Source organism: Schistocerca serialis, chromosome 4 (genome assembly GCF_023864345.2).
Source record: "Schistocerca serialis cubense isolate TAMUIC-IGC-003099 chromosome 4, iqSchSeri2.2, whole genome shotgun sequence".
Taxonomy (NCBI): Eukaryota; Metazoa; Arthropoda; class Insecta; order Orthoptera; family Acrididae; genus Schistocerca; species Schistocerca serialis.
Genome location: NC_064641.1, coordinates 419,678,955 through 419,693,371, shown reverse-complemented (window position 1 = coordinate 419,693,371; position 14,417 = coordinate 419,678,955). Strand labels below are relative to the sequence as shown.

General features: G+C 43.1%; 1 protein-coding gene across 1 annotated transcript in view; it reads left to right on the top strand.

Annotated features, from left to right (window-relative positions):
- LOC126475004 (WW domain-binding protein 2) overlaps window positions 1-14,417 on the top strand; it is a 133,386-nt gene that overhangs the window by 8,254 nt on the left and 110,715 nt on the right. The window contains exons 2-3 of the mRNA XM_050102543.1: window positions 6,341-6,515; window positions 9,176-9,335. Coding sequence (XP_049958500.1) covers window positions 6,341-6,515; window positions 9,176-9,335 — 335 coding nt within the window. The remainder of the gene's footprint in view (window positions 1-6,340; window positions 6,516-9,175; window positions 9,336-14,417) is intronic.

The window sequence follows — 14,417 nt, the reverse complement described above, 5'->3', positions numbered from 1 at the left end:
ATATGAACAAATATGTTTCATATTGGATACTATACATATCTATTTAATTTTTGTTTTTGCAAAATCATCTGCTCTCAAGAAACAGAATCAGGGTAGTTAGAATAAAAAAGAAACACATTTTAATAAGCAGCAGTAGAAATTTTCATCCAGATTGTATTACTCATAGAAATCTTGTGTTCCAGCATCAGTCAGAATGCTACAGGTTGTTGTGCAGCTTTGCTTTTGTAGGTTGATAACTTATTTTGGCTCAGTGTGATAAACATGTTGAAGGAAAGATTCAATTTTGGAGTATGACACTGCACTAGCAAACCATGTTCCAGTAGGATTACTGGTGAGTGAAAGATAATGCTTATGCAAAATACACATTCCTGAAAACTTATGTGATGAAAACTGTACGTCATGTAAAATCCAAGTATTACTGGTATTTGTTGATCATTGAGCTCCCTTTGAATATTGTCAGTCTGGGAGACTACTTTCTGTGACAAAAGGAGAAAAGGAACTAGTCCCGCCATGCCTTTCATTGTAATTAGGAACAAGGGAGTCAGTGTAAACTAGTACTTGTAATGTACTGCTCCTTTTTTTCCACCTTGCGTTCTGTCTTGGACACGATGTCTGCCCGAGATACCAATCACTATCAGCAATGCCCAAACTATCAGACTGCTGTTTGGCTCTATCATGCATCATAGATTCTACATTATGGCTACCAGCTTGACTTGACAGTCAAAATTTTGCGAGGCAAGGGCTATGAACCTTCAAAACTTTCTTAGGCTTTTGGACTAAATCCTAGAAAATATTTGGTTCATTTGTTGGATTAGCGAAATGTGGGATCATCGCTAGTTGCTCAAAATCAGTCACAACAAAACACATTCCAACACTTAAAAAGCAGTAAAAGGAATAACTAAGTAACGAGAAGGGAATACATGAATAGAAATAGACCTACATAAGATAACTTATTTGACATAGTCCATTTTTTTTTTGTTTTCTCCAAAAAAATTTCTGCTGAGAGGTACAGCCCTCTAAAGATAACACTGCGATGTGATGATCTGAATTTTGGAAAAATTTTTAAAATGCTGTATCTTTGGAACAGTGGTAGATATTTTGTTGGATTTTTTTATGTGAAAGGTAGTTGCTTTATGATTACAAAGAAATCCTCCATTTGGACTTATCTGTCAAAGTTCTTTTACTACACCATTCTGAACTTTTTATTTTTTAAATTTTTTCATTTAGCTCGAAGGTGTCTTCCGTTCTCGGTGGTAAGGTGGTATCATCATCCCAAGCCTTAATCCAAGTAAAGACCTAACATCTCTTGGCAGCTAACAACCAGTTAGCCTTACCAATGTGCTCTGAAAACTGCTTGAAAGGATGGTTTCCCATAGGTCCTTTTTGGTTCTTAAGTCTTGGCACCATTTGTACCCCTCTCAATGTTATTTGCTGGAGGGATGATCCTCAACTGACCATGTGGTCCATTTGGAAACAGCAGTCTGATAGGTTTTTTATAAATGCCGGCATGCCATTGCGGTTCTTCTTGTGACCTACGTAATGCATATGGCACCACTTGGCACAGCCATATTTTACTAACTCTCCCTGACAAGGTCCTTCAAGGCTCGATACCAATTTTTATCCCACTGATTTTTCAGGTAGGTAATTCAGTCAGCTGTCCAAGGGAATGGCATCCCTCCAGGCTGTCTCCTCAGTGTCACGCTCTTCATCGCCATCAATGCGTTGGTGACCCTGGGGCCACTGGTCACCCCTGTACTGCGTTTCAATGTTTTTTGAATTTGGCACAGCTCCCATTCAGTAGCATCGGCTGAGTGTGAGCTCCAAGGTGAAATCCGACTGGCCTCTACATACATACTTTCCCATGGTTCCCAGTTATCTCCTGCAAAAATGTGCAACATGTATTTCAACCATCATACCATGGTCCATCCTGCTCGACAACTCTTCTTCGGTACCCAGTGCTTGGAAGTTGTTGCACAGTCCCATTCTTTGGGCCTTCTTTTTGATAAAAAGCTGACTCTGCTGCTCCATATTTGTCACCTAAAGTCTAGATTCATGCAAAAGCTTAACACTCTGCTTCTTTGGCCACACCTCTTGGGGTGCAGATTGTGCTGTTTTTTCTCAATCTTTACTGGGCCGTGGTCTCATCCCAACTGGATTGTGCTTGCCAGGTTTATGGTTTGGCAGCGGCTATGACTATGAAATTTTACGACACATTTAATGTGGTGACCGGTGCCTTCCGGACTATTTTCAACCTCCGTGGTCTTTAGTTCTGACATTTCCAACTCTCGGTCTCCAATGTATATACCATTCAACAATTCTCTGACCATGCAATGTATCATATTATCTTTGCGCAAGAGTAGTGTCGACTTCCTTATACTCCCCCTTGGGTGGGGTTACCAGTAGAAATGCACCTCACAGCCCTCTGGCAGGATCTCTGCCTCTCCTCTGTAGATTGTGCTCCCTGTTTTTCATCACACACCACAGTCTGCAGGAGACCAGTAACAATTGTTCAGCACTACCCAATGACAAGACATCTGGAGGAAGACTAAAACTTGTTGGCCACCAGTATTTGGTGGAGGGTGGTGCACAGAAAGCTTAAAAACTAGGCCTCCTTGCATCATGGCGCAATGATTGAAAAACAAATTGAAACCTTTGAGTCAGTTTGCAATAAGAAATAAAGTTATTGTAAAAAATACTTTCCACGTAAGACAGTGCCTTTGGGAACCAGCAAATTGCCAGACAGCAGTAGTAGCCACAAAGGTGGGACATATTAAAACTAAAAATAAAACAAAAAATATCAAATAGTAATAAGGAGAAAAGTGGAATAGAATATAGTTGTAAGAGATCAGTGGCAGGAAGTATTCGATAATCAAAGAAGCGGTGGATGCTATGAGAGGGCACAGAAAGGAAAAGCAAGACTGCCAAAAATGAGAAAAACAAAGCCAGAAGAAGAGGGAGGTGTATAAAGAAGTATGAAGACAACAGAACATACAGAAAAAAATAAATGTGAATTAGAAGGAATGGAGAATCACAGTATATTAAATAAAACTAGGAAATAATATTTTTTACAGGAACAATCAAGTATTGAGGAGTAAAAGCAGAAAATAAATTACAAGCAAATACTGACCAGCATTAACTGGGGAAAGCTCACAAAGGCATAAGACAGTTTGGATTGCCAAAGAAAATGGTTGATTTAAGAAATGGTGCTGTACAAAAGGGGATCAGCAGTTAGGTGTTAAAGTGCAGTCAAGAAGTCAGTCAAGAGATGGACCATCTACGACATGTGACTCCAAAAGGCAGATCAAAAGGGCATCATAACTAATGAGAGTATAAAAATGTTTTCATCTGTGGACCACATAGCTGTAGTAATTTGAACAAAGACTTGCAGAAAATATACAATATCCAATGTGCTAGAAATAGTAGTCAATCAGTATTCAACTGAGAAGAAAACAAAAGTAGCATGCACACACATGCACAAAGCAAGGAAGAGAAATTTAGCTAACATATTAATAGGTAATAAAAAAATACATTTATCTTGTTCAGGCAAAAGACATGATGAACAATATCATTACCATAGTCAGTTAGCATTATTTGGTATTTTTCCATTCTCCAGTGTCACAAGATGTTGATTGTACCAATTTTATTTTACATGAATATCTTCCTCTTTTGTGTTGATATATCAGCAGTTTACATGACAACCTATTCTCTGACATCGTAATTTATTGGTGCACTTTAGTGTGGTATGTTAGTACAACATTACCATTTTTTCTGCATGCCATTGTTTTCTTACTTTTTCTCATCCAGCTCCTCTGTTCAAAGTTACACCTTCAAGGAACATAAATAACTCACCCGTATAACACAGAACAAAATTACAGACATAAAGAAGAGAGACTTTAAATAGTGCATGATACACAAATTTATTACTTGAGGATAAAATTGACAGGAGGGGTTTAATCTAAATATGCGTAAAATACTAATTTGATGATTACTTACTGGTGAGAAGCTTCAACAATGAAAAAGCCAATGAGTGCAATTTAAAAGTTTTCAGAAGAAAAATAATACCTTGTCTTATGCAGAAAATACCTTGTTGTATCAAGGAAAACTGTGTGTGTGTGTGTGTGTGTGTGTGTGTGTGTGTGTGTGTGTGTGTGTGTATGATGAGCATAAATGAAGAAAACACGTGTTAGAAAATGAAGTCATTGGCAGATTTATGAAATTACTGTTTCTGAGGTTGCTTTATCACCTGCAGCAAATATCAAGTAACTCTCTCCAAAAAAGTATGTTAACATTTTGTTACATTGCTCCTGTACAACAAGATTACCTATTTCTGTCCCTTGATTCACTCTGGAGTGTCTGTATGACATCTGTAACACAATTAGCATAAAATATTGCTGATTCAAATAAGAGGGGCACCACATCAAATAGATAAAAAATTTGAAATTGGGTGTGGGCTGCTAAACAGATTCAACACTTTCTTGTTGTCAAATGATCTGAATTGATAGTTAATCAGAGAGCTGAAGTACATTTAAGACTATAGTTAACATTTTCCTGAATGTCCTGTAGTTATAAATATAATGAATTAGTGAAAATGAACCCCCCTCCTCCACTTCCTCCTCCGCACTGTCTCACATTCACACACAAATTACAAACAGAATCAAAAGCTTAAATCAGAATTATAATGGAAAACCGTGAATGTATGTCCAGGCATACTTGAATGTCTCAAAGTAAATACAGAAACGCAAAATCAGGCCAGCATGCATTAATGGCTACTGCAGTATCCCTTAATCCCCAATATTTGTAGTACTTGTACTTGCCACCCAGGTGTCTAGACGTTTTCAGATTTCTGTCAGTTCAGAACTTGGTAGCCAATTACTCAAGAACAATGTTATAGACGAGAAATGAGACAGTAGATTTGCTGACTGCAGGAAATTAGGGAAGGCAATGTATCGGTGTCCTTTTATGAATGATATAGAAAGTGAATGTGCAGGTAATTGTCAACAAAAAACATCTTTGCTATCTTCCCATAGTTCTAATACTCCTACCATATACGCTAAGCATTCACAAGGCATCCTCCCTATCATTAAAACATATGATCCTGGATTAGAACTTTTTGCCTACATCCTCCTGCAGGGTTTATACTGGCTTTCCAGAATTCTTCATAAAATTTTTGCTGTATTGTAAAGTAATATTCAACTGTCAACCTACAAAGTAATCTAGCTCCTCATGCTTTAGCTATTTCCCATCTCATTGCTATGTGGATAAAATCTGCATGCAAGACTTGTGCAAGATATTCCAAGCATGCTCTCAGCACATTCTGTTTAAGTCAAATCCTTGGCACATATACACCATCAGACAGGGCAATCTATGAAAGCAACCATGTCATGTATTAACTTCATTACAGTCACTGTGACCTTTCAAATTCGTATGTTCACCAAACAGATGTTCGCATACGTGACTCACCGTTGCCAAATTTTGCTCAAGGCAGCTTGGATTTACCAGTGGCAAAGCAACTACTTGGCACAGCATGATCACCCTCAGTGGCTACAGAACTACCTATGACATCTGGATATTTTATTGAAGTCTTTAGATGAATGATTGCCTTTCAAACATATATTTCAGTTTTCCAATCATACTGACTTTTTTCTCATCTAGTCTCTATACTCCATGCACCCTTGTATCACATCACACCCTCTCCAGTTTCTACATGCCGTTTCTCTCCCCCTCACCTTTGCGTACTCATCCACAGTTTTTTAAGCTATGTTGTCCCCTATGTCCTCTCTCGTTTACTCTACCCATACCTTTTTCAGGCCCAGGGTGAGCTTGCTTTTGGCCTTCACTCCTATTGTCTACACTTTTTTCTGTCCACTACTTTGCTTGGAAAAAATTAAGAATTAATTCGTGCAATATATTAGCAATATGTTTATTGTTGGTAAACTTTTCTTTCAGTCTAATTCTTCAGAAAGTGAATATAAATGGGTAATTTGAAATAAATGGTACTTTATTAAATGCAGATATATACAGATTATAGTATCAAAAAGGCAGATATTTTTTAGATGGGCTTTTTGTGGCCACGTTTGTTCAGTTCCTTTTGGTCTGGTGATGTTGATGTCTAGCTTATCAGCGGCTTTTGTTACAACGTGTGTGATGAGTAATTTACTAACTATAGTTAAATTTTTGTAGCATATCTTCCTCAGTGTCTGAGCATCTAGTCACGTAACTGCCCAGAATAACGAAAGCATTGTTTGAGAACATGTAAATTAGTAAAATTTCAAAGATTAATATTTGAAATTCATTCCTTCTTTCAACATATTTATTTTTTGAATTTCATTACTTGTTTCAGCATACTTCTTTTTAGTGATCATGTAACAATGGAATTCCATGGACAGGATCAGCCAGAGTTTAAAGGCACCAAAGTAGGAAGGTTATATCTGACAACACATCGCATGATATTCAATGCTAAAGATTCGAGAGACAAAATGCAGTCATTTAGCTTTCCATTTGTAACACTGAGTGATGTAAGTAATTTTAATTGCTTCAGACTTTCTTACAATAAATCTTTGCAGTGGTACCATAATGTCTCCAGTATCTTAAATTGATATATTGTTGTTACATTCTACTTCACATTGTCATTTGTAAATGTTATTTGTTACAGTACTGCAGAACAAACCTGCTGTTACTTGATGGTTGGTTTCACAGTATGATAGCTAACATGTGGTATTAACATTTGTTGAGCTAAACTACACACACACACACACGCGAGTGCTATTGGGTGATGAGGTGGATGCTCTTTCATAGCTGATCTTTGAAATAGTCATGTGGTGCACAAGTATCAGAGGCAGTAGGATGTGATGCATATGTAGTGCATGGAAAAGTTAACTGGGGGGGGGGGGGGGAGATTGGGAGGAGTTCACAGAACAGAGGAAGGGGAAACTGGTAGGTGGAGGATGTAGGGACATTGGGTTGATGGAGATTGAAGCCAGGAGATTGTGGAAGCTGAGAGATACTGGTGTTGAAGGGAAGGCTCCTGATGGCTTGGGTTGCGAAATAGCCATTGAAATTGAATATGTCGTGCTCGGCAGCATGCTATACACCAAGTGGTCAACTATGTTCTTGGCTACAGTTTGGCAATGACCACCATTGTGGTGGACAACTGGTTGGTTGTCCTTCTAACATTAAAAGCTATGCAGTGGCTGTATGAGACTTCGTACATGACACCGCTGCTTTCACAGGTGGCCTTGCCTGTGATGCAATAGGATAAGCTTGTCACATGTATTTCACACGAGTGAAATGGGCAGATTTTTTACCTGGGGCTTCCACAGGGTATGATCCTTGTGGCAAGGGGTTGTTAGTGGAAGTGGCACGGGGTGACCAGGGATGTTGTGTAGATTGGGTGGGTGATGGAATACCAAACCAAGGGAAGGGCTGTGGATGTGATGCCTCACATTTCCAGACATGATGATACATAATCCAAGCCCTGGTGAAGGACAAGGTTCAGTTGTTCCAGTCAAGGGCACTATTGGGCGAGGTGGTGGACACTCTTTCGTAGCTGATTCTTGAGGGTAGTGGGAGGATTAGGGGAGTGAGAGGATATGGCATGGAAGATCTGTTTGTGGGCTAGGTTTAGAATGTAGTGCCTTTCTGTGAAGGCTATCATGAGACCTTCAGTATATTTGGCACGGCAGTTCTGATCACTGCAGGTATGTCATCCATGGGTGGACAGGCTGTATCGGAGCGAATTTTTTTGGTGTGAAAGGTATAACAGCTGTCATAGTGCCATTACTATTGGTCAGTGGGTTTAATGTAGACATACGTATGGATCGAGCCATCAAAGAGGTGGTAGACATCCAAGAAGGTGGTGGGAGAGAAGGTGCTGAGGTTGCAGAGATAGGATGTCCTGACCCTGAGTCCAGATAATGAAGATATCGTCAGTGAATCTGAATCAGACAAGGGGTTTGGGCTTTGAGAGGCTAGGGAAGTTTCCTATAGATAGCCCATTGAAAGATTGACTTATGTGGATGTCATGCAATAGCCTATGGCTGTCACTCCCATACACCCTGCCTGCCTGTAGATGACATATCTGCAGTGACAAGAACACTCTTGTTCAGTATGCTAAAAGCCTCATGAGGGCCGTTCATAGACAGGCACTATTCGGCAAGCATTGTCCGTAAACAATTTCCCCATGCTAGATTCTCGCACATCCCTAATCCTCCCACCACCCCAAGAATCAACCAAAGAGGAGCACTGTCCCTAGCCCCAAATGTCACCCTGGACTGGAAGAACTGAACCATGTTTCTTGTCAGGGTTTTGGTTATTTATCATCCTGCCTGAAAATGAGTGACATCCTACCTAAAATCTTTCCCACCCCTCCCAAAGTGGTGTTATGTTGTCAACTCAACCTAAACATCATCTTTGTCCACACTTATGCTGCGTCCACTCTCAACCCCGTGCCACAGATATCACACCCCTGTGAGAGACCCAAATACAAGACTTGTCCAGTTCACTCACCCAGCACTTCTTACTCCAGTCCTTTCTCAGACTTATCCTATCCCACAGAGACAAGGTCACCTTTCAAAGCAACTATGACATATAAAAACTCTGCTGTAATCACTGCACAGCTTTCAATGGCCTCATGACAACCGACGAACTTGCCATCAGAACGAATGGTTACCACCTCAGTCTCCATTAACCCACTGTCCCTATATCCTCTACTGACCATTTTCCCCTTTCTCTCTCCTGTCACCCCCTCCCAACCCATGTCTCCATATAACATTCATTGTGCTCCCCATCACACCAGCTCCGATGCCTGTGCATCATGTGTCTAGTCCACATACCTGCTGCCTCTCCCTCCCATATTCATAGCCAGAAATCCTGCTTCCTTCTTCTGAGCTGCTAGCTACCCATCTCAGCTGCTATTCCTGCCTGCCTTCCATCCTCCCCTCCCTCCCCTCCCCTCCCCCCCCCCCTCCACCCAATGTACTGTAGGCCACCTGCCTAAATGCAATCCCACCATTGTCTGTCTGTCCAGCCTAGTGCAGAGTAGGGGCTTGTGTGTATGTGTGTGCCCATGTGTTTTCATGTACGTATTTGTACTCTAGCCCAACAAAGGATTTATTCCAAAAGCTAACAAGTTTCGGCATTTATTTACTTTTCATGCATGGTAATTTATTTCTTTCAGGTTGAACTGGAACAACCCATGTTTGGTGCAAATTATATAAAAGGGAAGGTGAGAGCGCAGCCTAATGGAAATTGGGTTGGTGAGGCAAAGTTCAAACTTCTCTTTAAGTCTGGTGGTGCTATTGAATATGGAACAGCAATGTTGAAAGCAGCGCAGATGGGTACGTTTTTTAAAAATGGTTCTCTGTGACTAATAGCAATATTTACAGTAAATTGATGATGATAATAGTTACTGCACTAGACTAACATTATTCCTTCATTTTATTATTATAATATAGGCCACAACAAGCTTACAGAGGCTTTTAATAGAATACCAAAGTAAATATGAGTATATGTAGTAATTAAATTCCGTTATAGATTAAAATTTTTGCAGGCAAGTGTCCAGGTTAGTGTTATTTCTAACAATTGAACCTCAGTTCTTTATGGAAAACACTGAAGATATTTTTAGAGTGGTGGCAGCATTGCAGAAGACATTAATGGCTCCCTTCTGATCCAGAAAGCAGACGTAAGCAGAAAACTGCAGAGTATCTTTCCAGGACTTGATATTACAATCAGGAGAGCAGTTTGTCTGCTGAAGGATAACTGAGTACACATGAGAGAACATCTGTGCCAACTATGGGCGCACTGAGCACAACAAAACATCTTGTGTCCATTCTACAATTTGTCAGCTGTAAGGACTGCCATCATCACTCCCACTTGCCAGTGTGTCCCATTTACAAGAAAAACGGAAGACGTTAAAATAACACCTGTGAGTGTTTGTTGTACTTCGATAAAAAGAAGTATAAACATTTTCACCCTTTTGTTATGACAACCTGTTTTTGTGACAGTTGTGGAAAAAGATTTCCAAATGGCATCGCCCTTGGCCATTCTATGATGACACCCAATTTATCTGAGGTAGTCTACCATTTTATTTTCCCCTCTCCTTACTATCATTTGGGACTGTGATGCCCCGCCCTCAGCCAAAGGAACATTGCTCATCTCTGGTGTCCATTGGTAGATATATGCTGTCTGTCCCCTCCTCCCAGACCCGTGTGGACTTGTCTTCAGCTCATGGTTGCATTCTCGCCTCCTGAGCACGGGATCCTGGGTTTGATTCCAGGCGGGGTCAGGGATTTTCACCTGCCTTGAGATAACTGTGTGTTTGTGTTGTCCTCATTATTTCATCATCATTCATGACAGTGGCGAGTTTGGACTGTGCAAAGCAAATTGTACGGGTTCTGATAACGGCGCAGTTGACCGCCCCACAAACCAAACATAATAATAATAATAATAATCATCATCATCATCCCCCCCAGGGGACTCACGGTCCTTACGTGAGTACGTGCGTGGCGAGCACGGGCTCCGAGCTATTGCAGCCTTCCTTCTTTCCAGGGCTGCATTTCCTTGCCCTCCTCTCCTTGCTCCTTCCCCTTCGCCCTCTCGTCTCCCTCTCTTGGTGTCCTTGTTTAAGTTGGCCCCAATATCCTCCTGGATACGTTGGCTTTACAATTTGGTTTTGTTGCGTAATCACCTCATCCTTTCGGCATTCCCTGGTCCCCATCTCGGATTTGACCTCCATTACTAAATTTCTGTTCCGTAGTGTGAGTCATTTGGGGAAGAGCACCTTACCTAGTGTCTCCGACACGTGCACTCCTAGTTCATTTCACCTTTTTCTTCATGTCGTTGTCTGATGCTAGGGTGCATAACCAGCTCAGTAGCCAGCCCATGTAGTGGGGTCGCTATGTACCCTTTTGGTTGAGCCCCCTGAAAACATAGGGATCATGCTTCTGATACCTGAGCTGTGACCACCTCATGTAAGCCTAGTAGTGGTTGCTTGTCGTCCTGGAGCATCGGAACTCCCGGCAATGGCCGCCGTGCCAGACGGCCCTTGCTGTGCCTGAGTGGCACCCGTGGCGAGAGCCTCTGACCGGAGTGGATGGTATCAGGGTGGACGCTATGCAAATAAAACGCGTACAGGTCCAGAACTCTGGCTGTTCTTCTGCAGCTGTCTCTCTGCATGGAACTAATTCTTTTAGTGCTGCTTCTTCTGCCCCTTCGTCCTTCCCTTCCCTAGCCCCCCTGGGAGGAGGCTCAGGTTCGTTTGCTAGGGTCGAAACCTATCCCCTGCTATCTGGTTTGCACCAGGACTGATGGGGATACTTTCACCAATACCAAACCTTTATTTTTTTGTGGAACACGCTGAAGACAAGTTTGGCGACATGGACTCACAGAGCAAGATGCGGTCAGGTTCGTTGTTGTTCAAAACTGCTTCAGCTGCCCAGTCTGCGGCCCTTCGTGCCTGTAACCATCTTGGCACAATTCCTGTGTCCATTACCCCCCACCAGTCTCTGAATATGGTTCAAGGTGTGATTTTTCACAGGGAACTCATCCTTCAAACTGATGAGGAACTTCGGGACAATCTCAGACGGCGAGGTGTTCACTTTGTTCGGCACGTTCAGAAAGATCCAAAGGACAATCACATTGATACTGGTGCCTTTATCCTGGCCTTTGAAGGGGATATCCTCCCTGAGAAAGTAAAGATTATGGTTTATCGATGTGATGTGAAGCCGTACATCCCACCACCTACGAGATGTTATAAGTGTTTGCATTTTATACACTCTTCCCACTGTTCGCAGGACCCTCTCTGTGGTGACCGTGGATGTCCCCTCCATGAGGGGAGTTCCTTTGTTCCCCCTCCTGTGTGTGTTAATTGTCATGGCAATCATTCTCCATGTTCACCAGATTGCCCAGTTTATAAGAAGGAAAAGAAGATACAGGAGTCTAAGTCCCTTGATCGTCTAACCAACACTGAGGCTCGTAAGAAGTATGCATGTCTTCACACTATGTCCATGACGTCCAGCTATGCTTTAGTTACATCTTCAACCCTTCCTCCCCCTCCCTTACCCCAGTCCCGAACCCCTCTTCTCCCCCCCTCACCTGCGGCTCCCACACCCTCCCCTCCGGGTACCAATCCCCCTCCCCAGCTGGGGAAGTGTCCCACTTCTTCGGATCTGCCGGTCAAGGGGCCCCCCTCGCGGGATACCCCTTCCCGGCACCTTCCAGGCCAAAGGTCTGCTGCCACACGATGACCACGAGAACCCAGGTCGCCCGATCTCTTTCTGTTCCAGATCTTGCTGCAGCTGGCTCTTTTACGCCGCACAGCCCTCGTCGATCTCAAACAGAAAAGAAGAAGAAATGTAAGTCCCGGAACAAGGGGCCTCTGGTGTCAGCAGAGGTCCCATCCCCACCTTCACACACTGATTCTGACCTGTTGTTCATGGATGTCGCCCCCTCCTTGTCGGTGACGGATGGTGACCCGGCGGCATGACTGGCTTTTAGCCTGTTCAACCCCCATTTGAATCATCGTTCTGTGGTTATCCAATGGAATTGTAATGGATATTACCGTCACCTTCCGGAGTTGAAATCCCTTATTTTGTCTTACTCTGCAGCTTGTGTGGTTCTACATGAATCTCATTTCACTGATGATCACTCACCGACCCTATGTGGGTTCCGTGTTTTCTGTTGAAATTGGGTCAGCCCCTGCGGGCCTCTGGTGGCGTTGGTTGTTGGTCCGTACAGACATTGCTAGCATGTGGATTCCTATTCAAACTACATTGGAAGCGGTTGCTGTTAGGGTCAACCGGAACTATGTGGTCACAGTTTGCAATCTTTATCTGCCTCCTGACAGGACTCTTACATTTGCTGCCTTAACTGCCCTTCTTCAGCAACTTCCTCCTCCCCAGGGATTTTAATGCTCATCAACCCTTGTGGGGCAGTGCATTTCCATCTAGTCGGGGTCTTCTCATAGACCACTTTCTTGCAGACCACGACTTGTGCTTTCTTAATGATGGTTCCCGTACTCATTTCAGTGCCGGTCATGGTACCTTCTCTGCCATTGATATTTCTCCTTCTTCTTCGTCCCTCCTCCCTTCATTACACTGGTCGCCACACAACGACCTTTGTGGTAGTGACCATTTCCTGTTGATTCTATTGCTCCCTTCCCGCTCCCCGATGGACAGGTTACCTTGTTGGTCTTTCCAATGTGCCGATTGGCCTCTATATACTGCACAGGTCATTTTTTTCTCCCTCTTTGTCGGGTTGTGTTTATGACGTCCTACGTGACGTTTCTGATGTGATGGTTTGGCTAGCCTTGCTGTACCGCACTCATCTAGACCATTTGGCCGTCAGCAAGTCCCGTGGTGGAGTACGGCCATTGCCATCGCCATCGCCATCCATGATCGCTGTCGAGCTTTGCAACACCTTAAGAGGCACCCATCCGTTGCCAACATTATTACCTTTAAATGCCTTTGCACTAAAGCCCGTTACTTAATCTCCCCAGAGCAAACGGATGTGTTGGGCAAGCTTTGTTTCTTCCCTCAGTTCTACTGTCCCTATGTCATGGGTATTGGCTACACTTCGCTCTCTCCAAGGTTGCCATCGGCAGTCTACCCTCCTGGGTCTTCACCTCCCGGATGTCCTTTGCACGGACCTGTTGATTCTCGCGGAACATCTTGCGACCCATTTTGCAAGAGCATCAGCCTCCTATCCAGCTGCTTTCCTTCACCAGAAACAGCGGGCCAAAGTTTACGCCTTATGTTTTACCCTTTGTCAGTCAGGATCTTACAATGAACCTTTTACTGTATGGGAACTTCTTTCCGCACTTTCTTCTTCTCATGATGTGGCCCCTGGCCCAGACTCAGGGCTTCAACATCTCAGTGCTCCACAACGGCAACATCTTCTCCAGGTGTTCAACCTTATTTGGCTCCAGGGTGACTTCCCTTCACAATGGAGGGATAGCATCGTGGTTCCTGTCCTTAAGCCCAGTAAGACCAGTGTGGCTTCCGAGAGGGACGGTCTCCAATCGATCGTTTACTTCGCTTGGAATCCGCAGTTCGCCAGGCTTTTTCCCAGTGCCATTGGGTTGCAGTAATTTTCGACCTTCACAAGGCCTATGACAAGGCTTGGTGCAATCACATCTTACTTGTACTTCATGAGTGGCGTCTTCGGGGCCCACTCCCAATTTTTATCTGCCAGTTCCTGTGCCATTCGTCATTCAGGGTTCGGGTTGGTACTACTTTTAGTTCTCCATGGACCCAGGAGACTGGCAACCCACAGGATTCCGTATCGAGTGTACTTCTTTTCTTGATTGCTATAGGTGGACTTGTGGCCTCTGTTGGTCCTTTGGTCACCCCTGCTCTGTATGTGGATGATTTCTGCATTTGGGTTAGTTCCTCTTCGATGGCCTCTGCAGAGTGGCATCTCCA